The sequence below is a fragment of the Conger conger genome, chromosome 3, assembly GCF_963514075.1.
Source record: "Conger conger chromosome 3, fConCon1.1, whole genome shotgun sequence".
In the NCBI taxonomy this organism is placed as follows: Eukaryota; Metazoa; Chordata; class Actinopteri; order Anguilliformes; family Congridae; genus Conger; species Conger conger.
This window is the reverse complement of record NC_083762.1, coordinates 19,167,583-19,195,095: the sequence shown is the minus strand read 5'-3', so window position 1 is coordinate 19,195,095 and position 27,513 is coordinate 19,167,583. Positions and strand designations below refer to the sequence as shown.

Here is a 27,513-nt window from a genome sequence, read left to right as displayed (position 1 = left end):
CCTTGCAGTGTGTTTTTTACCCTTTAAAATCACCCAAAGAAGACGTTTTCTTGTTACCCTTGTGGTTATAAGTGTTTCCTGGGTTGTGTAGGTGAGTCAGCCAGACTGATGCATCTAAATAGAGCTGGACCCACACAGACAAAATCCACAGCACACACACAGACACACGCACGCACACACACGCACTCACGCACACACACATAAATGGCCCAGTAAGTGCTCCAATAACCTGGTCCATACCAATCCATATACATGGAGTATTTTATTCTGTGGAGACACAGAAGGTGATGTGAATCTGAAGAGGAAAGCAGGCATAAAAATCATTTAGTCAGATATGAAACTGTTTTTGCCTGTGTGGTTCAAAGTCCTTCATTGAAAATAAATAGGAAAATATTCTGGTTGTGATTGATTGAGTTTCTGTGAGATGGCAAAGGAGAAAGTGATGCATCTGCCGGGATGTTGAAAGTATCTCCCACTCCTGACATTTAACCTTTGTAAAACATTTGTTTTCAGCTTGTTTGATTTTAAATCTGTTAGACGCACTCCTGCATATCCATCCAGCAATTGCATACATGTAGCATGTACACTATAAAACAGGATAACAACAGTTGTATTATTTATGTTAACACATGCAAATAATCACAGAAACTACACAACTCACAACTAACCGAGTGTATGTGCACATAACGTATCAAATGTAAGATATCAAATGAGAGATGCACAGTAGCACACACACACAGACAGTAGCTAGAAGGGGGATTGACATGGACAGGGTTAGTGTAAACACCTTCCGCAGGGCCATACCATACTTAATTCCTTGCTGGAAGAATTTTTACGAGATGAGAGGCCACACAGAGCCAGGGTTCAACAAGCTCCACAGCGTACAAACACACATTCACTCTCACACACGTCTGCATCCAGAGAAAGAAAACACTGTTCTCTTTTCACACACTGGCTCACACACCTGGCAGAGGTTAACCTAGCTCAGAGGTCAGTCTTGTTGATTCTTCCCACCTGCATGTCTTCCATGCAAATGCTTCACATTCACAGCAACTCTGCTCCCTGCTGATTACCCTTAACCAAGTGTGCTCTCTTACGCGCACTGTCAGCAGCACCTGTCGCTACATCTGCTTCTCTGCAAACGGGTCTGGATGTGGATGGTCTATGCATTCCCTTTAGACATTGCAACCATTCATATGCCAGAGCAATATACATACAGGGCCCTTGACCACCCTTGGTAGGTAATGAGCTATATTGTATGCTTATAAAATGAAGAATGCTTTGTATTAATGAAAGCTTTCTAACACATATTTTATTTTCCAAAAAGATAGGTGACTGGCACGCCTGTAGTCTGTGCACCCTCTTTTTGTTTTGATGAAATTAGTTGTGTTCTGTATTTTAAGATATTTTGTCTGCACTTGGACTGCCCTCTTCAAAGCACACATTTTCAGTTGGTTTAAGTCTGGAGACAGATGGCCATAGCAAAACAGTAATTAAGGAGGTGGTCTGTTAACCATTTCTTGCCATACAGATAGATGTTCGTAGTAGGGGCAAAATCAGGATCTTTATCAATGGTGTGTGTAAACATGCGTGCATGTTTGAGTATTTATGTACAGAATGCAAAAAACTGCAATGTATTGTATCTGAAAATGTATTAATGTGATTTTATATTTAAAAAATTACAAACTGTTCCAAACCGCCCCGATTCCAAATTGCATATGTATTGTAGGATATACTGTACAAAAACATTGCAAAATATTTTTTCCTTTCGATACATATGGTCATAGGCAGGAATAACCGACTGTAGAAGTATATATACACGTACGTACATATATATACTGTACAAAATGTTACAATTCTCAAGTGCCCCTAAGGAAAATATCAAAGAACACTCTGGAAGATTGAGGAAAAGACACAAAGTCAGTTAAAGTAGCCCACCTTTAGGGAAAATGTGGGCACCATTTCACTGAGAATGCCAGTCACAAATCAAGCTACTGATTCGCTACAATTTACAACAAAATCCACACCTGAAAACTATTTTCTAAGAACAAGGAAACAATGTAGTTCACTTTTCACAATAGGCAGAGGTAGGGAACAACGATTCATCATTTTGTGTCCATCCTCCCTGGTTCAGTTCCTGGATATAGACCCCAGTCTTGAAAACCTATCTGTCCAACATCTGTACACTAATGGGGCTTGTTTTACAGCTCTCCCTTTCTAGTGGAGCCCCACAACACTCAGTCTTCACCATGCTACTTTGAGCATTGCGTCTGCACTCTGCAACAAGAACCCAATTTTGTAGTTATCAAAGACAGGTGATTTACTGTGCAGCAATGTCGTCTGACATCCCTTTGTTTCTGGACATTGTCTGGATGCTATAATTTCACACGCGACACCAGTGGGCTTTGGGCGGGCCGGCAGAATGTGCGGTGAGAAGGAGAGTGGGCCAGGACGGGGATTACTGATCAAAAGACGGATGGACGGACGGAAACTCAAACCTCGCTCGCCCAGGTGTTGCGGGAGCGAGGGTATACCCTTTCACCCAGCTGTGGGAGTGTTCAGTGGGGCCCACTTTGATGTGCCAGTGCATGTTTTTGTGAGCCCGTCTTGTTGAACTTGAACCGTAACTGATTGGTTTTCAGTCACACCCCCCCCCCCCCCCCCCCATCACAACCGTGCAAATGAACATCTGTTCGGTTTGGAGAGTCAGTCCTTCCACTTTCTCTAGCTTTCTGTTATTTTCACGCCAAATCTCAGTCTCACATTCCGTCAAACTAGTTACACGCATTAATGCTGTATTACGAATTTAAGGTTACTTTTCTTTAGGGATTATGGATTTGCAGATCCCTAAGACTGCAAACATTTGGAAGCCAACTGAAAGCGTGTTAGGATAACCTATGCTGGAATATTGTTTGGGTTAAAAACAAAGTCAACTGTACTGGAATCCTGGTCTTGGTGCCTGAAATGTAATTTTATCCGCAGTCTCTGATACAGTCCCCCTTAATTCACACACATTTATTTCATTTATATGGCTACTAGTTGCTTTCCCACATGTCTTCAGTGTGTATTCAACTCTAAGTATATGAGTCCAATTGGGACTGAACTTTGTAAGAGTTGATTTAACACTGAACTTTTTACTCTGTGGAGGCCAAATGGCAAAATGCCTATTTCAAACATCCTACTCCCTACACAAAGAAACCACACACTAGCAGCGTTATAAGCATCTTTTATTCGGTGATGCTATCAACAACACACTGCATTGCTCTAATGATTAGATATCGATACACAGAAACACACATCTTATAAGTCATTGTCTGCCTGAGAAGATTTCAAAAATATTCACTTTAATTTTTTAAATTAAATATGTGGACTAATAATGAAATGTCCCTCACACAGGTTCTTCCTTGCAGATCAAATCAATTCACTGTAGGATTTTAAAAAGGCTTTCTGGACATTTATGTAAATGAGGGGAAGTCTCTTTGAGGGGAACACAATAAATAAACTCTGTGTCTTAACAGAACACTTCAACTAATGCAAAGACCCTCCTGTAGTGATCTCCTCTTCCTCTTCTGTGTCCAGGGGCACTGCGGTTATAGGGGCTGGGAGACTGCTGCACTGAAGGTAGAAGTACAGCACTTGGACCTGCACAAACACATGCACACAGCCACGTAACACACACACACACACACACACACAGAAAGGGAAACAAATACATTCAATTTCTGTTTTAGTGTAGTAACAAGCTTGCTGTGGTGAAACACTGCTGGAACGTCAGATTCTCTAGGGTGTGGTCAGTGATTTGGTTGATACACCAGTGCCCGATTGTCTTTTGTTGGTTCCTTAATACAGATTGCTTTGATTTGGTCCCTTTCATTTGGCTGTAAAAAGCTGGGATTGGCACACAGACTCACCTGAACCACAACTTCCTGAGAGATGTCGACTTGTGGGCCGCACTGTCCAAGAACAACCTCTGGAGGGCGGACTAAGCTGGGGCCAAAGACTGTTGCCAGATTCATCAGTGTCATTTTGTTGATCTCCTGTTTTTCTGACACCCTGACAGTAAAAGGCAAAGAAACAGGTAGTGGGGAACAGAAAAACAAGGAAGAGAAAGAAAAATAATAAAATTGCTTTGGTGAGTGATTCGCATTTTGAATAGGTGGGTCTGAAATTTGTCGATTGGTCATACAGTGCAACTTAATGATATGTGATAGATATTTCTGATACCTTCGGGAGGTGGATAAAAAGACGAGAGTACTGATCAGTTGAGGAAGAGGAACTGACCGTCTGAGGTGGTGCAGGAGGAAGAGGAAGGTGTTGCGGTTAACATCAGGGCAGGCCTGCAGTATGCTACACATGGACTGCATCTTGGAGCTCAGGTCAGGAATAGCTGTCAACACAGTTGCACAGATTCTCAGACCACTATGAGAGAAAGCAGTAGACTCCCGGATATATGAATGCAACAGTACTGTGGGTGGAGGTAGTCTGGAACTTGTTTTTGTTTAAATGATTGTAACTTTGAAAGTGACATAAAAATACATCATGCTAATTGGCATCCTTTACTGACTGGAATAGTCTAGACGTTTTAGAAAGCTGCTCTCATTTTACATTACATTCCATTCTAGGCATGTATAGCAGATGCTCTTATCCAGCGCAACAGTGCATAACCAGGTACGGTGAAAGTAACTTAGATCACATTTCTTCCCCATTTTGACATTTCATCTGAACAACAGCTGAACGAACCTCTTGACCACGTCTGCATGCTTTTATGCATTTAGTTGCTGCCAAATGATTGGCTGATTAAATATTTCCATTAACAAGTCGGTGTATACGTGTATGGCCCCTGGGTAACATTTCACTAGATGTAAAATGTAAGTTGTTTAGTCAATCAAGGTGGAGCTCAGCTGCAGTATAGATAGTCTCTGTGTGGGGTTACCCAGGGCATCAGACAGGCTCTGGAACTGCTCTCTCGGGATAAGGGGTTCTGGAAGTTCCCGAAAAAACAGCTTGAGCACTCCAGACACGGCGTTCACATCCATGGACCGCAGCCGGGACATAGCCTCGCGCAAATCTGCAAGAACGGCATACGGTTTACTGTATGAGCACCTAAAAACTGCACCCAGGTAGTATTACAAAACAGATTAAACAGAGACATTAAAGACTATTCAGTGTACACGTGTACATACACACACACGTGTACACACACACACACACACACACACAGCCCCACACACACACACACACACACGCACACACACACAGCCCCACACACACACACACACACACACACACACAGCTTACTCGTGTCAAAGCTGCTCTTCAAAGATTGGATGTCGCTGGCAGCCCCAGAAATCCTGTAGATGCCCACCTCCTCCAGGCCCCTGAGCTCCACGTCCTTTATACAGGAGCGCACGATGTGGGGTACCAGCACCCCCTCCTGCCTAACAGAGCGACACACAGGAACACGCGCTTTCGCTCTCACACAGCCACTTCTGCCTTCAGAGTCTAAAATTAACCTTCTTTCGCTCCCTATTTCTCCCCCTCTATTTCTCATGCATTTCATTCCATTTTTAATTGAAACCACACAGTTCTGCTTTTTGTTCCTGACATTTCAAATTTAATCAGAGGAACTGTTTAACTTTACACTTCCTACAATCTACAGTATGACATTTTATTTGTGTAAGATGTTTTCATAAGTAAACACATGAATAAGATTTAATGTATGCATCTCAGAATGTTAGACAGGATCCTGTCGTAAACAGGTCTGAGAAACATTTGTAGGTCCAGTGTTGGCAAGCAGACTCACTGTGCTAAAACTCCAATGGGAATATTAAAGACCGGCTGTTGCTGGACAGGGACCTGGCTGGGGGGCACCAGGGGATGGGGCGAATACTTGAGGGACAGATGTACCTCTATCTGGTTCATAGATACCATGTACTTCCTCCATTTCATCAGCATCGTGGTGGGATCCAGCTATGACACACACAAACACACAGATTCAAACACACCAGACTCCTCTGTGGTCTCATCTCTGCACTATGAATGAAGAATCTAGACTTTGCTAGTTCTGATTATGGCCAGCATTCAGCGGGGCACATACGTAATTAATCGATTGAGCAATGCCAGCGGATTTCATCCATTGGGCGCGGACCTGGGTCAAATATGTATTTGTTTTACCTTTGTCTGGTTAACACCTTAAAGACATGAAAAATTGGAGACCTATGTCGCCTTTATTCCAGGACAAGATTTTGTCAAACTTTGACCATAAGGACATATTCACTTACTTGGTATAAAGGAGGACTGCTTATGAATAATATTGGAATTTTTTGCTCATTGACATTCTGGAGATCTGTCAGGTAGAATTTTGAATCTGTGTAATCACTAGTGAGCAGAGAATTCAGAGATCAGATAATTATTCCATGTCACATCAGGCATGTTGGAAAAGCCAATCAATGGCATTCCCTGCTCATTCCTCCTCCACCCATCCTACCTCTTCCATCTTCCCTCCCTGGTAACCACCAATCCTACCTGCATGGAACAGCAGTAAAGCTCTCTTCTCTCACCTGTATGGAGCTTCTGCCCTGGATCCTGTCCACCTGTCTACTCTTCTCACACTCTTGCATTACACACAGCACCCTGAGACACTGTGCATCGTCCACCTCTAAGGAAAGCTCCTGAAACAAAACACACACAAATTGCAAAGGACCTGCAGCATGTATATACCATACACACACAGACACAAAGACATACAAACTACACACACACACAGCTTATTTCTACACAAATACATAAATGAGGATGTACAGTCATACATGAACAGTCATACATGAACAAAGCAGCAAACTAGCCTGGGACTGTAGGAGGGTAGAGTGTGAGAGTAACAGGCCACATGTCAGTGCAATGTAATGACCAAAAGCGTCACCTCATCCCACTGCGGTGTCGGGCTGCTGAGAGACGGATGGGTCTGGGCCCTGTTGTCGTAAAACCTGTATCCGTCCACTTCCAAGCATATGTACAGACCTGAAAGACACATGGGACAGGCAGACAGACACAGGACACAGTTCTGAGGTCACATAAAGGACGAGCCTGGGGTGAACACATGACTGCCTGGTGGATGGGTTCTGGGGTAGAGAGGTCAGAGTTGGTCTGTGATGGAGACACTGTAGTGGAGACCTGAGTAGGGTAGCACCAGCTTTCCATAAGTTCTCCCTTAAGTTGGAATCACACCACAGGCTTAGTAGCTACTAGTTAGTTCAGGCAGCTATTAAATTGGTTGCACCATGTGTCCTTTGCACAAAACCTAGTTAGTAGAATGTAAGCTCTTCGCAAAGTAATGTTAAGTGATGATTGATTCTATGATATGGAATGGACATAACCCATAACCACAGCAACCAATATGACCTCCTGTGCACCGCACGTCTCAATTTCCCCATATGCTATGACTGGAGAACCTTGTGTCTTTTTCAAACAAACTAAGGGGTTTATGGTAATATTTTGACCAGAGTTATACTCGTAACATTGGCAAATATGAGGTGCCAACTGTACAATATATTAAAATGTCATTGAATCGTTATTAAATATGCCAATATTCCTGGTCAATGGTTTGTGTAATGATCTAATTTATACATAGGGTGACATTCCAACTATGCTGTGTGCTGCAACGTGTTTTATTTTAGTAGTGTGTAAATTGCAACCTAGTAGACCTAACCTAGTGAACATTACAACAAGGCTTATTTCTTACTTATTCACAGCTGGTGCAATTTATGACTGTGTTTGTGACAGCATGTGAAAGAGGGGGTATGTGGGAGAGATGGAGGAGTGGAGACAGCTCTGAGGGTGATATAGAAAGGTTGTGAGCCCATGAGATGGGTGTGTTGATGAAGGTGTGAGAGGCATGCGCTCACTTGCAGGTTGCTCAAGTCCACAAGCAGAGTGAACAGCAACGCTAAGGGTGCCACAGAGAGCTTGGTCCGCAGAGGCTGAGATACAGAAAAGGAAGTTGGGGGAAGAAAGTGAGAGGGACAAAGTAAATATCACCATGAGAGAGCATTTGTTCAGCACTCACTAACTGTTATACTTAGTCTTAGACTTAGTCTTCATTCATAAATGAAATTATTCAAACTGACTCTGACCATTTTATGAAAGATTAACCCCGGTTTGAACATATGTAAATACAGAGATCACTTTATTAGGTAGATCTGTACACCAGCAAATATTTAATCAGCCAATTAAGTGGCAGCAACTAAATGCATACAAGCATGCATATGTGGTCAAGAGATTCAACTGTTTTTCAGATCAAATGTCAGAATGGAGAAGAAATGTGATCTAAGTGACTTTGACCGCTGAATAATTGTTGGTGCCAGACAGGGTAGTTTCTGTATCGCAGAAACTGCTGAACTCCTGTGAACAGTCTCTACAATAACATCTACTGAGCTACTGAATCGACTTGACAGGAAAGAGACAGTAACGAGAATAACCATTCATTACAACATTGGTATGCAAAAGAGCATCTCTGAACATACAACACGTCAAACCTCCATGTGGATAGGCTACAGCAGCAGAAGACTTAATAAGTCGAAAAAATAAGAAATATCTAATAAAGTGCTCACATATATTTTTAATTCTGCTCACTGTATCTAGGCCACTGAATGAACAGGCATGCATTTCTGGCATGTGGAATTGCTTTACCTTAATTTGTTTTTTCACAAATAGTTCAGGTGAATGCAGGTGTTCAGCTTGAAATGACAGTAGAAATATTCTGGGTTGAAGAACACAACACAGGAATCTCACCAGGCACAAGGCTTTGAAGATGTGGATGCTGGGTCATTCTTAGTTTGGCACAGGAGCTGGTGAGGGTCAGCAAGTCTGGGGGGACAGTTTCTAAGTCTAACAGAAGCACACACACACAGACACACCCACACACATGCATAAATCTTACTATTAATAATAGAAAATCCATTTAAAAAATATCATAATGTGATTAAATGATGTCAAAATAGATAATGTATTAAAATTTACATCATGGGTCTTTTTCAGAAAGTTAGGGTCAGGGCAGGGTCCGAGAAGGTGTTGGAGATGGGCTTGACTTTTCCCTCATTATACTGCTTTAGGCTTTGTTTTTTCACCTTCTCTGCAAGCTACAGCCCAACCCTGTACGCTACACATCACCTCTACATCCTGCATCCTACGACCATCCATTCTCTCAACATTCATAATTCCCTCCAACTTCCCGGGAAGCAAAAGTCAGACTCTAGAACTATACTCGATGGGGTGGGGGATCTAGGTCAAGCGGCAGCTTGACATACACGGACTTGGTTAACCCAAATATAGCTCAGGTTTGACACAGATATAGCCAGGAAACATCCTTGTCAGCATTACAAATGTAGCAAATGTTTCACAGACTTTTCACTGCCATTTCACCATACAAATGTTCACTGGGATCTTCATCAGTACTCACTCTCTCCTTTCAGTTTTTCAATGGCCTCTCTCCAGCCCTCCAGCTCATACATTGAAGAAAACCCGAGAGTGTGGCTCTGCAGAATACAGACGAAAGGGAAGCGTGACCCAAGACTCAGCCCACGGGCCACATTAGAGCCGCTTTCTGACTCACTGAAGCACATCTCATCAAAGAACCTCCAGATGACTATTATGCGCTCTTGAGTTCAGTCAGTGTAGTTGTTGGGCCAGCGAGTGTTGGATGTGGTGCTCTCTGAATCAGTGTCTTCAGCAGATTTAAGTGCAGACTCAATGTGCTGGGACAGGCTGAATCGGTGAATATGTCGTGCTCCAGCTCAGGAGCTGTGCCGGGGCTCACCTTGCCGTTTGGGCTGTGCAGCTCCAGGGAGAGGAGAGGTGAGTGGGTCAACAGCCACAGTTCAACCTGCTGCAGCTTCCTGCGGCTGCGCTCCAGGGTACGGGACCACTGGGCTTTGCTGCAACTCTGACCCACCCCGAGGGAGACAAATACACATGTGCTCATCACCAAACATGCGCGAGTCCTACAAACACACACACACACATATGCATGCACATACAGTATGAGCAAGCACATGCACACACACACGCCCAACCACACACGCGTACACACACACGCACACACTCACCCCCTGCTGTCTGAGCTCATGTCTCAGCTGGAACATTTTGTCCCTCATGGTGCTGACCCGGAACTGCAAGTCTGCTGACAGCTCCTGCTCCTGAGCCCAGTGCACCCGCAGTCCGGCCAGCGGCAGGTACCAGCTGAACCTGTAATAAGCCTGCTTCCTGTGTGAAAGAAGTGCACAGTACCCATAAAATAGCAACTGCAATGACAATTATAAAAGCCATTCATAATGAATAGTTTATAATAATTAGCAGTTACTATCTGCTGTAAGAGCCACACTGGTTGCAGGTGTAGGGAATCTAGCATTTCAGCAGTCTGAGGTGAGAGAGGGGTGTGAAACTCACCCAGCTGAGCCACCCTTCAGCTTGGCGCACAGCAGCAGGTCCGTGTACAGGAAGAGATGTCGCATGCTCTGCCCCCCCTCGCATATGTCCACCACGAACCCATCTCGTATTAGCTGCCGTCTCTGCAGAGCCACCACAGTTCAGACACATGGCAGGCGCTTTTAGCCAAAGAGCACAGTCGCACACAAATGGCTGCTTTAGGGCAGGGAGGGGATGAGATGCTTCCTGTGTTTCCGTGTGCATGATGGTGTATATATGGTGTATACACTATGTATCTCAGTATGTGAGCAATATGCGTTTGTGAGGGTGAGTGATTTATGTATGGGTACATGCAAACTGCTTAAGGGTATGTATGTGTGCGTGTTTGTTTGTGTGTGCCCGTGAGTTTGTGTGTGTGTGTGTGTGTGTGTGTGTGTGCATTGCAGGCGTACCTGTCTGTGTTTGTGTGCGTTTGTGTGTGTGCATGTGTGCGTGTGTGTGCAAGCCTGTGTGTATGGGCCAGTATCTAGTCTCACCATGCCCGTGCTGAGAGTCACAGCCCTCTTGCACTGGGACTCCTCGTTGACTCCCGACAGGAAGCTGCTGGAGATGCGAAGTGCCTCCTGCAGCACGGCGTGGTCCTGGTGGTTCAGGGGCGTGTGCTTCAGCAGGTCCTGTGGGAGAGCAATAATACAGTCTGAATGTGACATCAACATACTCTGTGAGTGAAGGAACACGCAGGTATGTGCTAGTCAGTGAATGAGCAAATTAGTTATGAATACCCTGGTGTAAACTTCAGCAGGGTATATAACTGAATTAACTGATGGAGTGAGTGATAACAGAGTGTGTTATTAATGAGTGCTGTGTAAAAGTATTTTTCATGATTTCCTCTATTAACCATTTGTCACACTACAGGAAATGGCTTCTTTAGACAAAGTGTAATAATACACAAAGGGAAGTTGAGTAACCACAAAACACAAAACCTGTGTGATTCTGTGGCAGGACCTGAAATGAGCAGTTCATTGTGTTTGAATTACAGTCATACAGTTCTGCAAAGAAGAGTGGGCTAAAATTCCATGTGAAAGATTGATATCAAATTAAAGGAAGCATTTGGTTGCAGTCATTGCTGCTAAAGGTGGTGGAACCAGTTATTTACTTTAAGGGGTCAATTATTGTTTCACATGGGTGATATGGCTGTTTAACTTTTCATTTTTTAATTAAATAAATTAAATAATAGTTTCATAACCATTCAGTGTGAAATATATGCAATAATAGAGGAAATCAGAAAGGGGCAAATACTTTTGCATGGCACTCTAAGTGAGAAAATGATTACAGTGAAGTAGTAATGGGAAAGGGTCTTTTTGTTTGTGGTGGTGTCTGACAGGAGTGAATCTTACATGCAACACCAGGGTCGTCTTTGTCACACGGTCCAAAGGCTTATATAGGAGAGCTAGAGTACAAGACAGAATAGATGCGTCTTATGGATAATGATAATAGATACTGCTGTAACTGAAAGACAGACGTCAAGTTTCTCTTACCTTCAAACGTGTATGTTGTCTTGGAGTTGTCTGACCCTTTACAAGACATCATACTCTTCAGAAATAACGCAAAGAAGAATGAGTCAAAGTCAGGGGGAAGAGTGAGAGAAAGGCAGAATCCTACAGAATCCAAAAGTACATGGTATCCCATTCTTCACTGGTGTATTTGGAGTCCTTTGGGATATTTTTGTACATGAGTCTGAGTGAGCATTTGGGAGAAGGAGGCGAGCAGCATTGCTGCCTTACCTCTGCCAGTGTCCTGAAGCGCTGGTCTGTCTGGGTGCACTTCCTCACAATCTCCACGGCACTCTCGTAGTTATCAATGAAGCCACGGTACACTCCCAACTGACTGACCTGGTTACCACATGATCACATCACCGCCAATCAGACAAAAACAGACTCTTGAGTCAATCTTAACTGAGAAATACAGTCCCTTCCAAATGTATTGGAACAGCAAGGTTAAAAGATGTACATGAGACGACAGATCCGAATTTCATCTTTTTTTTGTTTTGGTTAAACAATAAATAGTGTCTACTCTTGGTTTTAGCCTTGGATTCTGCCTGTGAAGACTGCATTTGTGTTAGAAACAATAAACAAAAATCAAGACCAGAGATCTTTGGGAGAAAATAAAGCCATTTTGAAGCTTACAAAAGAGGGGAAATCGATCAGAGCCATTGGGGATAGCTTGTACAACAACTTGGAATGTCCTGAAAAAGACAGAAACTGCTGGCATTCTCAGCAACAGACATCGAACAGGTTGACAAAGGAAACCAATCAGTGACATCACAAACAATTTCCACAGGGCAGAAGTGAAGGTATCTCAAAAACCATTCGAAGAAGACTTAGAAAGCAGCAATATATAGCTATTCCACAAGAAGCAAACCACTTATCACTAGTAAGAATCTGAAGGCAAGATTACAATTTGCAAAGAAGTATAGATATGAGCCACAAAAGTTCTGGAACAAAGTTTTATGGACTGGTTAACCTCAACAAAGTGATGGAAAAAGAAGGGATCTGCTCATGATCCAAAACTTACAAGCTTGGGCTTGCATGGCTGCTTCTGATGTGGGCTCAGTAATCACAAATTCACTCGTCTTTATCATGATGGTAGCAGCAGGATGAAGTCTACAAAAACATTCTGTCTGCCAACTTACAGAGAAATGCCACAAACCAACTAATAGGGGGCCACATTGGCTCAGGTGGTAAGAGCAGTTGTCTGGCAGTAGGAGGGTTGCTGGTTCGATCCCCCGCCCAGGCTGTGTCGAAGTGTCCTTGAGCAAGACACCTAACCCCCAAATGCTCCTGACGAGCTGGTTGGTGCCTTGCATGGCAGCCAATCGCCATTGGTGTGTGTGTGTGTGTGTGTGTGTGTGTGTGTGTGTGTGTGTGTGTGTGTGTGTGTGTGTGTATGAATGGGTGAATGAGAAGCATCAATTGTACAGCACTTAGGATAAAGGCGCTAAATAAATTCCAACCATTTACCATTTAACTAACTTCATCATGCAGCAAAACAATGACCCAAAACACGTTGCCAACACACAGGACTTCATTAGGGATAAAAAGTGGAAGGTTTTAGACAGGTCAAGTTAATCAAAATCATCTAGCACCTAATAATAACCTTTATGCAAAGCGCTGTACAATTGATGCTTCTCATTCACCCATTCACACACGCACTCACACACCGATGGCGATTGGCTGCCATGCAAGGCACCAACCAACTCGTTAATTGGGGGTTAGGCGTCTTGCCTACTTTGTCAATTGGGGGTAAGGTGTCTTACTCAGGGACACTTCGACAAACCCAGGGTAGGATTGAACTAGCAACCCTCTGACTGCTAGACGACTGCTCTTACCTCCTAAGCCAATGTCGCTCCGATCACCAGACCTTAACCCAATTGAGCATGCATTTGAAGAGGAGATTGAAGGGAAAACCCCCCTGAAACAAACAACTGAAAGAGGCTGCAGTAGAAGCCTGGAAAAGCATCACAAAAGAAGAATGCAATGGTTTGGTGATGTCAATGGGTCGCAGGCTTGATGCAGTTATTGCAAGCAAGGGATATGCTATCAAATATTAAGTGTTATTTACTTTCATTTAGTAGTTTAACACATCTAGGTGTAAATACCAGGAAATAAAAGATGAAATTCTAAACTCCTCATCTCTTCATCAACCGCAAATGTATTCAGTGTATTGCAAAAACAAAGGAATTGGCCTTAATGCTCCAATACTTTTGGAGGGGACTGTACTGTCTCGCACCAAGCAGCAGCATTTGGACAAAGCATAAAGTAAAAGGTGTTTTCCTTTTGTAAATGCTCTCCAGCTGCAAAAATATTTGCAGAAGAAAGAGTGTGTCACTAGCCTTAAAACACACTTACAGTCTACAAACATGAAAAACTATACGAGTAGCTGTTCCCACATATGCACATACTGGTAGAATAAAAGATACAGTGTGTAGACAGCTCTCTAGATGATTGCACACATCTCTGAACCCATTGCTCTTTGGTTAAGCAAGAGAAGTAACAGGTGTGTGAGGGCAGCAATGTATTTCCCAGCTTAATGAATCAACTATCAAAGCCACAATGCTCCATTTGCAGAATAAATGGAGCATTTATTTTGCATGTAGAGCTAAAAATAACCAGACAGATTGACCCAGCACCTGGAGGAAGGGGGGGGGGGGGGCGTGGGAAATGGTCTATGGTAAAATAATATAATTTTGTTTCACTCAGCAGCCCTGTTGTCCACAATACAGAAGTTCACAGACATTTAAACTAAAGTTCATAGCCTCTTTTCTGTTCACATGTCTTTGCTACCTGGAACAGTCTGTCGTGTGCAACAACGATGGTATTTTGTGTAGCCTGTATTATGTTGCTGAAGAAATGCTAACTGAGCTAAAGCTTCAATTCAATTCAATTCAGTCCAAAGCTACACTTAACACAGCTCACTTTGGAAATTCACTGACACCTCTCTGCACCAGCCAGTCAGTCAGTGAAAGGGACCAGGCAACAGGCCAGCGTTGTTTGAGTGACAGCACGGTGGCAGTGGTAGGAACCCACCATTCTCAGGAAGAGGTCCCCCACCGGGGGTGGCTGTGTGCCCCCCTGTGTCTCCTGCCCCTGTGCCGGCTCCAGCCTGGCCCTCAGCGTGGTGTAGAACTCCTTATGCAGGTCCCGCAGTTCCGGCACCTGGAAGAACACCGTGCGCACCTGCTGGGTGGACAGCACTGGCTGGGAGGTGCCGGCTGTAGCCTTCAGTGCCTTCATGGGCTGAAGAGTTGGGAGAAATTAAAAGAAAGAGAAAGAGGTAGAGGGAGGGGTGAAGAAACACAGGGAGAATTTGAATCAGTTGAGACAGGAAGACAAGAAAACGTGTCTTGCTGCGGACATAAAGGCACGTGCACACGCGCGTGAAAACACACACACAGAGACGCACACAGGGCCCGACTGGTTCTCCTCCATACATGAAAGATGACACACCCACCGGCAATGTCACACTGATGAAACTGCACGGTACTTCTCTAATTTATTTTCAGAAGCGCCAGGTCATTACGCGCCAAAGCATCTGAGAAACATTACTTGTACACAGAGCCTGAATTACTACTGCATCTGAGCCCAATCTGTGGCAACATTACGTTTCCTTATCTAGAAGACAGGTGGTGAGATTATGTGCTGAACCACGTATCAGGCAAGAAAGCATTAGGAAAAGAAGCCAAGAGGTTTCAATCCATATCCTTACTCAACATCCACACTCATTTAGAATCTGTCTGTTGCACGAGCATGCACAGATGGGGAAGTGTTTTGTTAAGCGTCAAGTGAATTGCAGGCATTTGACCTAATAAGGTTAAGTGGGGAAGAAGAACAAACATGTTTGGTGTGACATGAATATCAGAATGTGCTGTTAAATGTTTCTTCAATTCAAGTACAAATGTTTAGAATCTGAGTGAAAAATAAGGATATGGTTGAGAATGCTTAATCCGATAAAACCCTACTGTACTGTACTTGTGAACATGTGACCATGGCAGAAGGGGTCCTTTTCTGATATTCACATATACTGTATGTGGCATGGCTTCAAACTCGAGGATCAAGACCTATCAGGGCTGCAACAGCTGTTAATGTTCAGATCTTCCAAACCTTCTTGTGAATTTGACATTTGTGTCTGTCTGTCAGTGTGTGCCTGTGCGTATGTATATGTGTTTGTATGTGGTTGCATGCGTGCCTGTGTGTTTGTATACGTGTGTGTGTGTGTGGGGGTGGGATGAGGGTGTTAGCATGGATATCCTCCCCTTACTGTCAGTAGTGTCTCCAGCTCACTCAGATACAGCTCTTCACTGGTCAAGATACTCGTGAGGACTACCAGCCTCCTCTCCAGCATCATCTCAGGGCCGCAGTCCGTCTGAAACACAAGTGTGGCCAGTCAAATGACAAAAACAGCTTTCCAAAAGTTTTTCATATGCATGTAATAATATATGATTCATTATCTCCATCACACTGCGTGATCAGTGCCAATCTGACAACTCATTTAACTCTACCAGTAAATGATTTGTTTATTATTTGGGGAAGCCTGTAGCCTACTGATTAAGGCACATGACTAGGACATCCATACAACAATGCCCTTAACCCCATTGCTCCAGGGGGGATTGTCCGCTGCTCAGTCTAATCAATTGAATAATTTTTTGGGGGATAGAAGTGTCAGCTAAATAATAAATTATTATTATTTACGGAAACTCACTGGCAAGTAGCATAGTTCAGACTAGAAGACGCTGTATGAGTGGTAAATTATTGTGCAGCTACACTCACTGAGCACTTGATTAAGAACACTAAACTATTACTGGGTAGGGCCTCCCTTTGCTATCAAAACAGCCTCAATTCTTCATGGCATGGATTCCACAAGATGTTGAAAACATCCTTTTAAGATTCTGTTGCATGTTGACATAATCGCCTCAAACAATTTATCCAAATTTGTCAACTGCAAATTCATGTTGCAAATCTCCTGTTCTACCACATCCAAAAGGTGTTCTATTGGATTCAGATCCGGTGACTGGGAATGCCACCGAAGAACACTGAACTCATTGTCATGCTCATGAAACCAGTTTGAGATTACTTTTGCTTTGTGCCATGGTTCATTATCATGCTGGAAGTAGCCATTAGAAGATAGGCACATTGTGGCCATAAAAGGATGCACATGGTGAGCAACAATACTGTTGTTGAAAAAATATGTGGTGGCATTCAAGCCATGATTGATTGGTATTAACGGGCCGAAAGTGTGCCAAGAAAACATTCCCCACACCATTACACCACCACCACCAGCCTGGACTGCTGGTCCATGAATTCATGCTGTAGGCACTAAAATCTGATCCTACCATCTGTACTGTTGTGTGTGAAAATCACAGGAGATCAGCAGTTAAAGAAATACACAAACCAGCCTGTCTGGCAACAACAATCATGCTACAGTCGAAATCACTGAGATCACATTTTTCCCCCATTCTGATGGTTGATGTGAACATTAACTGAAGCTCCTTATATCTGCATGATTACATATCTGCATGATTACATGCATTGCACTGCTTCCACAAGAAGACTGGATTATTAGATTAGATAATCGCATTTAAGTAGTTGTACAGGACTAATAAAGTGCTCAGTGTGTGTATATTGTCATGGCAATCCACCGATGAGCAGTTAATCAGTTTAGTAATTAACCATTAAGCAGCAAAATAAAATGCTGTATCAGTTGGTAACTCACAGGTGTGTCAGGGAAGTCGATGCTGTCAGTGTGGAGAGGGCTGGGTGCAAAGTCCACTTCAGTCTCCACTTCAAAAACATCATCCAATAGATCAGGTTCCATCTCTGCTGTTACTGAATCACAAATAGAGGAACATTGAAGCACAGTTCCACTCAGAAAGAATCGTACATCTGATCTGGCTTCTTTTGATCCATACACAAAGCAGGGGGACAGAGGACGTATATGTACGGCAGAATGACCGAGCTGTGTGTTATGCGGTTCGAATGCCAAACGCGAAGGAAGTAAATTTCCCGAGCCGAAGCCGCAACATTTAAGTTGATGCGCATTAATTTAGAACAGTGAATAAGCCTTTGACTGCACTAAAATAGCATACCCCTCCCAGCCAATTAGAATAGGGTATTCAACCAAGTCGTAGAAGGTCAGGCATACTCATATTCCGTCGCACCTCGCTAAGCCACAAACAAATGCACATAATGAACTAAATTCTGCACACTGTTCGCAATCTGCCAAATTCACTGCTTACCAGTGATACCACATGTGCGCAGGTAGTCCAGTGCCTCCTCATACACGTCCATAATTTTAAGGCAGGTCCACAGAGTTTAGCTGGAAGTACTGGAATTTCAGATAGGCCTACTGTACCTGGGGAGACTGTCTGAATCAGTCCTGGGCGGCATCCAATACATTACAGAGACAATTAATTACATCCACTCAGCAAGCATTTTGAAAGAAAACAGTTTTCACTGAAAGATCAGATATGTTTTATCTGCTTTGAAAAATTCTGCAGCCAACAACAGAAGAACAAATAAGGCTAAAGAAAGAGTAGGCCCTTCAGAAAGATACATCATCTAAGATACGAAATCAGTCTTACATTCATTCCTCCTTTTAGGAATTATAATTCTATAAATGTAAAGTGAATCGAAGAACATGCGTTTTAAGACCCATTCATGACACATGCCAACTGTAATAATAAACAGTTATATACTCGTTTCGTAGTTGCGCTAGGCTATATAACGTTAAAATAGTGCTAGTATATTTTAATTTACCAAGACTATGTTGTCAAATTGAATGCGTTTTGTCTCACCTGAATAATAATGCCAAGAATCTTTGCCGTGCCGCGTCTTATCCGCGTGGCAGGAGCCTACAACAATGCAATCGAGGTCCGCAGCCTGGGATGACTGCGGCGAAAGAAAACCTTTTAAGTGCTCCAGGCGTGATGTGCTTCACAGAAACGCATTCTTCTGAGATGTTGGTTGATAGTTCAGTAAATTCCCGATAAATTTTACGCCACTGTAATTACCTCGCATTATCGCCTTTAAACCATTTAGTCCTGCCTACCGACGGAATGGCAACTAATAATGAAATTTTCAGTGAACTCTGAAAATACATCAAATACAAACACAGACAGCTACTTTCCACGACAATTCCATGACACTAGGTTATTTGGTCCTTCAGCTCCAGGAAGATCGGCTGTCACGAGAATTTTAATCTCAGTCGATTGTGACAAAATAATTAGCTAAGGCGGGCGGACAACCGTTGAAAACTTCCTGTTTCGGAAACAATAAAAAAAAGCCTGATTTATGCCGGAGTGCTTCTTTAGAGTGACAGTGATAAAAAAATGAAATTAATAAATAAAAAAACAGTAGGATACGCTGAAAGTTTACATTAAAGTAAAAGCAACGCTCAGTAGCTACTGTACTCCGGCATTAGGCGAATATAGCCTGTCAAAATGTTTTCGATAAAAGTAGCCAAGAACAGACCGTGTGCTGCAAGAACAGACCGCAGAACAACGCGTTACCCGCCTAGCACACAGTTACATTTTGACAGCGAGCGCCACATGCGGGTTTAACGACCACACTACTAGAATTCACATGGGACAGGAAACACATTGCACGTACTCGTTCTCCTCAGAAAATGTTTATCCTCCGTAGTTTTCTTACCAACTGCTTACTTTGACTCAGTGAGGACTTCTAGATTTAATCGATCTACTGGCCAGTGTTCCATTTTGCATTGTTAGCACTACATTATACATATAGTCTAGTAGCCTATATCTTTGATGTACTTTGATATGTTTAAATAAATAAACGTATCGTTTAACTCCAGAATAAGGGCTGTTACATGATTAGGGCCACCAGTTTGTTTCCATCATGCGACCTGTAAACTTGCATTTCAATCTATATCCTCAAGGGGACCCCGTAGGCACTTCAATGGCACAATAACAAAGTAACTGTTCCGGTCATCTTCCTTCGTGCTCCTGGTGGGCTGCAGTGTGCGCTGGTTTTTGTTGTCAATTCAAGCAGATTATTACACAGACAAGTCACCTCACCTGATTTATTGGGTCTGAATTGGTTGCTGACATCAAGGCGAAAACAAATACCAGAAGACCGTGGCCCCCAGGACCAGGAATGAGGCTCACTGGACGATTCATACAACCAAATTTCTTATTGAGATATTTACAAATAATATGCTCATCTAATATGGAGAAAGTCAGAAAGGGAATAAACATGGATGGAAGTTTAAATGCTGCAAAAGCTAGTGGTCCTCACTCCTGATCCTGGAGAACTGGCTTTTGTTGTTACTCAGCACTTAGCACAGCAATTGGTCAGTTAAAGCAGTTGATTACACAGTTATTCAGGTCGCTGGGTTTCTTGGGTCTGATTTGATTGCTGATTTTGAGGAAAAACCTTTCAGAAGAGTATTCCTGTAGTAAACAGGATTCAAGAATACTAACTATTTTATTTTGGGCATGTCAACCTCTACAATGCTGGTACAGAGTAGAGGGTATGTTTCAATGGTTTTGCCGCCACTTCCACTACGCAAAGTAGTATTTCTCAATTTGGAATGTCCAATAATATTAACCAGAGGTGCTATCAATTCAGAAGAGGGCATACAGCCATCTACAATTGCTTCCACAAAACAGTCCCTGTACCACAAGATGGCAGTTTAACCCTATATTCTAGATATTCATTGCATGCGTATTCTGTGATTGGCACCAGATGGCCATTTATTCCAGCGGTTTCACATCAATAATACAAATGAACAAGAACATAAAACTACGCAATTCCCAATAAATATTCGTATTTTCATCTTTATAAAAGTAAACATCAATTGTTAATTCTAAATGTATCCAACAGTAGACCGCACGTTATACATAAAATGAAATCTATAACATTATAAAATTTGCAAAAAATGAAGGGGTCTGAATACTTGGTTAATACAGTCCAGATAAATCAATGTTGCTGCTTGATGTGGAGGTGGTGAGCTTTGACTTAACATTAACTTTGACATTAACTGGGACAATGTGTTAATACAATACATTGAAACAATGTTTCATTGGATAAAAAATGTACTTATATTTCTTACACCTATATTTTCAAGGTTCATTCCATTTATGAAACGTCAATTAGTCCAGAATTATTCAAATTGTTTAATTTAATTGCTAAACATAAATAATCATCATCACGCATGCACGCATGACGTGACGTACAATACAGAGAGCGAGAGAAAGAGAGAGAGAGAGAAAGAGAAAGAGTTTGGCTTTCCACTTGCTGGCTGTTTGGTTACAGGAACACTCCTACAACACGGATGGACTCGCGCGCAAGGCAAAACATGAAAAATCAAGACACACGGGAGAGGAAGATTACTGGAAGAGGGTAGATATCTACAACATAAACAATCGTTTCCATTTTTTTTTGGAAATGTACTGAAGGACCAGGAAAAACAAAACAAATGTGCCCGTTTACCCGAGGATGTGGGTAGGAGACGAGACGCCTTGAAATTACGCTTCTCTTCAAGAGGTTTCACAACTTGTCGCACTACAGACCAGTATTATTAAATGTGAAACGGATATTAATAAGTGGAAAACAGCAATACTGGCAACAATGTCGACCAACGGAACGGGGAATGACTACACCTACATACGCGTGTGCGCGTCCACCCTGTCCTTCACAATTTTGGCATTCTTCAACCTTATAATAAACTGGACTATTTTACGGGATGAACGGCTTCGCTGCCAGGCACGCTTTGTCCTGTTATTCCACTTACTGTTTTCCGCCCTGGTTTACTTCGGGGTCAGTTGCGCCTTCTACCTGCAGATACACGTGAATGCCAGAACCCCTGAAGCCGCCTGCCAGGCACTGATAACCTTTTTAATAACCAGTGCCTCAAATATTCTCCTCACCCTCACTGCCATGGCTCTTGACCGCTACTTGGCTATTTGCTTCCCGCTCAAATACAGTTCCATGTGTTGGACGAAGTGTCCCTGGCTCATTGGAATGCTTACGTGGGGTTTGGCTCTGGTTACCCCACTGATTCTGTTGCTGAACATGGAGGGGGGAACAGTTATGGTCAGAGAACAACCATGCGGCCGAGAGCAGTTGAAAAAAGGCGAGATCCACAAAATAATTTTGATATCTGTGTGCGCCATCCTCATTTTGTTCAGCTATGGCAAAATCTTGCAGGAGGGCAGGCGTCTCGGCGTGCTGACTCGTCGCAATCGCGTCGGGTGCAGGACTATAGCGTTGCATGGCGCCCAACTGGCTGTGTACATCCTCCCAAATTTTGTGAACTTTGTGCTGCACCTCCTTCAGAAGCACAACTATCTCCTCCGTGACCACAAAGACATGTTCGCAGTGATAAACTTTGTATTCTTCAGCCTTGCTCAGTGCATTGCTCCCATCGTCTACGGATTGCGCAAAGAGGAGCTTCTGGAGCAACTGTACCATCGCTTCCCATGCCTGTCCTGTCACTTGAAAAGGGTCCTGGAGTGGACAGTACGAGCCACTCAACCAAGTCTGTGTCCACAGACACGGTAAGACTCAAAGAGAAACCGCCAAAACAACGACACTTGCCTTCACACTATGAAGTAAACTGTAGAACTCAAAACGTTGAACTGAAAAGCTCAAAGTAACACATGGCCTGCTTGCTTTTAGGGCCCAGATTTTAGAACTTGTTTTTGTGTACCCTCATGTGTCCCATATGTTGTTGTGTGTCCAGTCTCTCAACTGGTGCTTGAAGGTAACAACTTAATGACATTAGTAATTACTTGTTATTCTAATTCTGTAAAAGACATTGACAAACAACTGCTGTTTCTTACACATAATTTGTATACCTTGAAAGCGGGAATGGTACAAGTAGACCACATTAAGTCTCCTGTATATTACTGGGAAAATGAGTTTGACATAAATTTCTGCTGCTTGTTTCAGGGAGAGAACAATTACTTCCCAAAGCCTCATGTTAACAGAGCTTTCAAGGACATCTGTGTGAGTGGGCAAGAGAAGACCCCTGGCAGGAATGATGGAAGGGAGAAATAAACTGAACAAAACACAAAAAGATTCTCAGCCTTCTCAGTAGACACCCATATCTGAGGTTCACCTATGGATAGAGCTGGAATTTTACTGAAGAAACTGAACACGCACAGTACGAGTACACAGACACTGGCAGTATTCAAACCTGCAGGATTCTGGTCACAGGATCTCCTTTCTAGCACTACTCCACACAGCAGAAGAACACATGATTTTACTTTGATGGAATGGAGCTTAAGGGACACTTGGACCCTGGTCACTATCTGTGCAGTCCATTCTCTGTACAGCAGATAGCAAGGAGCTATTCAATGTCAAGGATGCCAGTGAACATGCAAGCACTTCACAGTGGATTTCAAGGGGTGTGTACAAATCTCATAGTAGAAAACCAGAAATGATATGATCAAAGCCAATTCTGGCTCCTGTGAATTATATAAGCTATAGGTTGAATGATAAAGCAAAGTGTATTTATTTATAATTGACATTAATAATGAGTCTATCAATGACAGAAATGTGCTGTATTTTAATTAATAATGGACACATCATTTACAGTCACATGCATGTTTTTACAGTATTACTGGATATTAAAACTCAGTTTCAATCCATTGTAGTCATCCAGCTTGTCCTTGTTCCTCATCTATACCCAAGATCCTTGTGTGCTCAGACTGTTGGGTGTTGATCATGAATGTGTTCTGGATGAGCTAGACATTCTTTACATAAAACAAAAAAGGCTTCATTTGCGCCACTCAGCAGAGGGTTCTGGGAGAGTAAAGGCTCTCTGTTGTTTCTGTTGAGACTCCAGGGTCAAGAACAGTAGGTAATGCTAGAGTCGTAGAGTTGAATGATAAATGATGTTGGGATTCATATAGTGCCTTTATCCAAAGCGCTGCACAATTGATGCTTCTTTTTCACATTCATACACACCAATGGCGATTGGCTGCCATGCAAGGCACCAACCAGCTCGTCAGGTGCATTTGGGGGTTAGGGTCTTTCTCAGGGACCCTTCGACACAGCCCGGGGTGGGGGATCGAACCGGCAACCCTCCGACTGCCAGATAACTGCTCTTACCACCTGACCCCACTGAATGATGCAACATTAACACTTCAATATGGACTATGTGTTACTGCGGGGTTGCACTGCAGTATAATGGTGAGGGAACCAATCACACCTTTTAAGGTGGGGCGTTTAATTTCCAAGGGTGCTGCCCTTGTACATTTCTGGGAGGTGCTGAACCTGAATTTCTTCAGTCAATAGCCAGCGGTCTAATTTATTTGTTTAAAAAAAGTGTAGGTTTATCTGTACATGAGCATCTGCTAAACACTTAAATGACATTTGGATTATGGTCAAGAGGTTAAATGGACTAAAAGGATATAATTAGCATACACAGTTAGTTTCCTCTCATTACAAAATATATGGGAGGATGTACACAGCCAATAATCTTCATATCCTGTTTGTCCACATGATTTGGCATGGGGACATTTGTGTGGCAATTAATAAAAATTTCCATTAGCTGCTATTTATTAGACTCAAGTCTTCTGCTGCTGTAGCCTATCCACATAGAGGTTTGACGCATTGCATGTTCACAGATACTCTTCTGCTTACCACTGTTGCAATGTGTGGTTAATTGTGTTACTGTCACCTGTCAGCTTTGATCACTCTGGCCCTTCTCCTCTGACGTCTCTCATTAACAAGGAATTTTTGCCTGCAGCAGTGTTGCTCACTGGCTGTTTTTGGTTTTGCGCGCCATTCTCTGCAAACTCTAGAGACCAGTGAAAATCCCAGGAGATCAGCAGTTTCTGAGATACCCAAACCACCCTGTCTGGCACCAACAATCATTCCACAGTCAAGATCACATTTCTTCCCCATTTTGACATTGAAAAACATTGGTCTGAAAAACAGCTGCACCTCTTGACCAAGTCTGCATGCTTTTATGCATTTAGTTGCTGCCACATTGGTTGATTAAATATTTGCATTAAGCTGGTATACAGGTCTACCTAATAAAGTGCTCACTGAGTGTATGTGCAATTTCCTTCCTATTTTGATTAATCTTGAAGGTACTGTTGCACACATCCTCTTAAACGTTTTGTTGTAATTATCGATGAATAAGGAACAAACTTGGTTGAAATCTTGGTCTATCTGTGCATTAGCACATGCCTCTGAACCACAGAAGGCGTTACATTTACTGGGAGTTATCCTAAATTTCATATTCCACTCAGACTCAGATGTGATGAAAGCAACAGGCCCTCAGTTTGACAGTGACAGGACACATGCTTTGGAAAAGCAGCAACACTAAAGAATCTTGTTCAGTTTGCTTTTACAGACAAAATTCTGTGCGTTGGATGAAAATTTTATCAGCTTTTCTTCAGCTATGTTACGGAAGTGCAACAGAAACACAGAAGTGTAATCTGCCTTGTTCTGCAAAAAAAGTCTACTAAAATAGAAACTGCTTGTCATACAGACCTACAGTTTATTTTAAAAAACCAAAACAAAAGTTATTCACCATTTAAAAAAATGTACAGAATATTGTGACCGATCGAAGGAGGTGTGAGGATGGCTAAACTGCTGCTTCCAGTAGCTGGACTGAAGGTCCAAATGTGATCGGGATCAGACCAAATGGGCACATTAAAATGTCCGGAAACCCTCTATTAACAGGGATATTTATGCACATACCTGGATTTATGTGATTCACAGCCCACCAGCACTAATCACAAGATTATCTATGACTGCCACAATACAGCAAAAATCCCTGTCTAACTCACAACCCACCAAGCCAGAAAAAATATCTAATCTACAGTTCTGAAACACGGAAATCCCCTAAATATGCAGATCTCTCAGATCCTTGAATTGTCTTAATTGTTTTTATCCAATATGACAGTGAAGTACATCTACCTGCTTTACTTCAGGAAAGACAAACAAATTATGGACAATATTACAGGAGGGTGAAGGCAGTGGGTGTTATGTGGGGGTGAGGGCAGAGCGGAGTAGAGCTATGGTTATGAGAAAGTTGACTAAAATAATCTTTGTGAAAGAGAGGGAGTTTTATAACATGCATTGCTTTCATCTCTGGACAAAGGAGAAGCAGTCAGCTACTTCTATCGGATTTCTTTTTTGTCAGAGGAGGGAAATTCTAAGCCTCGCTGTTCCAAACCACACACCTTCATGCCTTCCAGCAGTCTCAGCAGTGAAAGGCGAGATAAAGCCATCACAGAGAAGGGTTAACGCGCATGCAGCAATCTAGACTACTTCCAGTAACTACTCTCAACTTTTTGGTAAGAGAGGAAGCCAAAGCAGACACTCGCATCTCAAGTAAAAATAATAATCAAAAGGAAGTTTTTGATTGCTTTACGAAAGCAAGATCTTAATTAGAATCATTCAATAGTGTGAAAAAAAGAACTGACCTCATACCTGCAACTCACATGGACAGAGGATACAAGCCTTCAGAATTGTAAACTCCTCAAAACATGTTTGGAAATTTGTGTTTGGTCGATCATATCTCTGTTGTCACTGCATTAGTAGCATTGTATCTATCATTGGAAAGCCTGTTAATTTCCCTTTACAATGATGTCCCATTTGTAAGGATCATGCATTTGTGGGATGAGCAGCACAGCTGATTATGTGGGCGGGGTCCCAAGTGAAATGTGCCAAATTTCCCTGCCAATGTCAAATAGTGTATTCTCCTGTTGGTATTGAGACTCTATTGTTTTGAGTTGTTTGGGGAATTGGATGTTTTGAATGGCACGGTTGGTGAGACTGGATGTTAGCCCATGTCACAGGTGCCAGGCTGTTGTGGCTGCGTATGGTTCTTGAGGCTCCTGACTATTTGTTCAATGAATAAAGTGTAAAATGACCAATGTCTTGTTTGTTCCTTGTTACTGATAGAGTTCAATCATCTAATCCCCCAAACAACAATAGAGTCAAACACAGGGAACGCTCTGTTGATTCTCCCTCCCCAAGCAATGGTGCATCCACAACTCACAGCCACATTGGGATTCCCTGCCAGTCTCCATTGGTATGGGAAAGCTTCAATCCAGACCATATTGTGAATTAGCAGATTGAAGAATCTCAGTTCAATAACTTTCTTATTACTACCTCACTGGGGCATAAAATCATTGATAAACTTCAGTACCTAAGGGCAATGCAGTTTTTAAGTTCATGACAGGAATTACTTATCACACACCTTGGTTTTGGAGCTGCACCAGGGACCCTTCACCTTATATAGTTAATCATGGCATACCCTGTTCCTGAAGATCCACCATCCCGTAAGTGTTCAATCTAACCCTAAAAAGCACACCTCATTCAACAACAGAGATCTTGTGGAGCTGCTAATTAGAAGACAGGTGTGCCAAAGTAGGGTTGAAAAGAACAGGACAGCAGATCTCCAGGAACAGGGATGGTTACCACTGGCATAGCGTTTCCTCACTTCTGATTTCATGCCCATGCGCTATCCAACCAAGCAGTGGAGAGGCGGGTCTTCCTCAGTGGCTCAACTGGCAAACATGCATACAATGGTACAGATCCCACAAACCCC

General features: G+C 42.8%; 2 protein-coding genes across 6 annotated transcripts; one reads left to right on the top strand and one right to left on the bottom strand.

Annotated features, from left to right (window-relative positions):
* Nucleotides 1–3,210: 3,210 nt before the first annotated feature.
* Nucleotides 3,211–19,496, bottom strand: si:dkey-33c9.6 (active breakpoint cluster region-related protein). Of its 5 annotated transcripts, none has more exons than XM_061236786.1 (24): nucleotides 18,986–19,496; nucleotides 18,770–18,863; nucleotides 18,212–18,351; nucleotides 17,689–17,801; nucleotides 16,237–16,341; nucleotides 15,006–15,215; nucleotides 12,204–12,311; nucleotides 11,958–12,012; nucleotides 11,817–11,869; nucleotides 10,956–11,093; nucleotides 10,441–10,562; nucleotides 10,101–10,257; nucleotides 9,812–9,937; nucleotides 9,455–9,530; nucleotides 8,788–8,883; nucleotides 7,902–7,976; nucleotides 6,920–7,017; nucleotides 6,561–6,671; nucleotides 5,804–5,970; nucleotides 5,299–5,438; nucleotides 4,934–5,068; nucleotides 4,282–4,387; nucleotides 3,912–4,053; nucleotides 3,211–3,642 (listed from the first exon to the last, which is right to left on the bottom strand). In XM_061236786.1, the coding sequence occupies exons 3-24, from the start codon at nucleotides 18,261–18,263 to the stop codon at nucleotides 3,529–3,531; spliced, it is 2,499 nt and encodes an 832-aa protein (XP_061092770.1). In that variant the 5' UTR covers nucleotides 18,264–18,351; nucleotides 18,770–18,863; nucleotides 18,986–19,496; the 3' UTR covers nucleotides 3,211–3,528. The 5 variants fall into 5 exon arrangements, with proteins under 5 accessions (XP_061092770.1, XP_061092771.1, XP_061092768.1 ...); XM_061236787.1 differs by having other exon boundaries at nucleotides 18,212–18,327; XM_061236784.1 differs by having other exon boundaries at nucleotides 18,770–19,496.
* Nucleotides 19,497–21,189: 1,693 nt separating this feature from the next.
* Nucleotides 21,190–23,590, top strand: zgc:194312 (uncharacterized protein LOC794943 homolog). The gene is made up of 2 exons (XM_061233595.1): nucleotides 21,190–22,495; nucleotides 22,890–23,590. The coding sequence occupies exons 1-2, from the start codon at nucleotides 21,567–21,569 to the stop codon at nucleotides 22,948–22,950; spliced, it is 990 nt and encodes a 329-aa protein (XP_061089579.1). The 5' UTR covers nucleotides 21,190–21,566; the 3' UTR covers nucleotides 22,951–23,590.
* Nucleotides 23,591–27,513: the final 3,923 nt, after the last annotated feature.

Coding starts and splice junctions, on each gene's coding strand:
- zgc:194312 (XM_061233595.1), top strand. CDS start 21,567: ATGTCGACCAACGGAACGGGGAATGACTACACCTACATACGCGTGTGC. Junction 22,496..22,889: donor AGTCTGTGTCCACAGACACG/GTAAGACTCAAA, acceptor TGCTTGTTTCAG/GGAGAGAACAATTACTTCCC.
- si:dkey-33c9.6 (XM_061236784.1), bottom strand. CDS start 18,263: ATGGACGTGTATGAGGAGGCACTGGACTACCTGCGCACATGTGGTATC. Junction 8,884..9,454: donor TGAAAAACTGAAAGGAGAGA/GTGAGTACTGAT, acceptor TGCTTCTGTTAG/ACTTAGAAACTGTCCCCCCA. Junction 5,971..6,560: donor AGGGCAGAAGCTCCATACAG/GTGAGAGAAGAG, acceptor TGTGTGTCATAG/CTGGATCCCACCACGATGCT.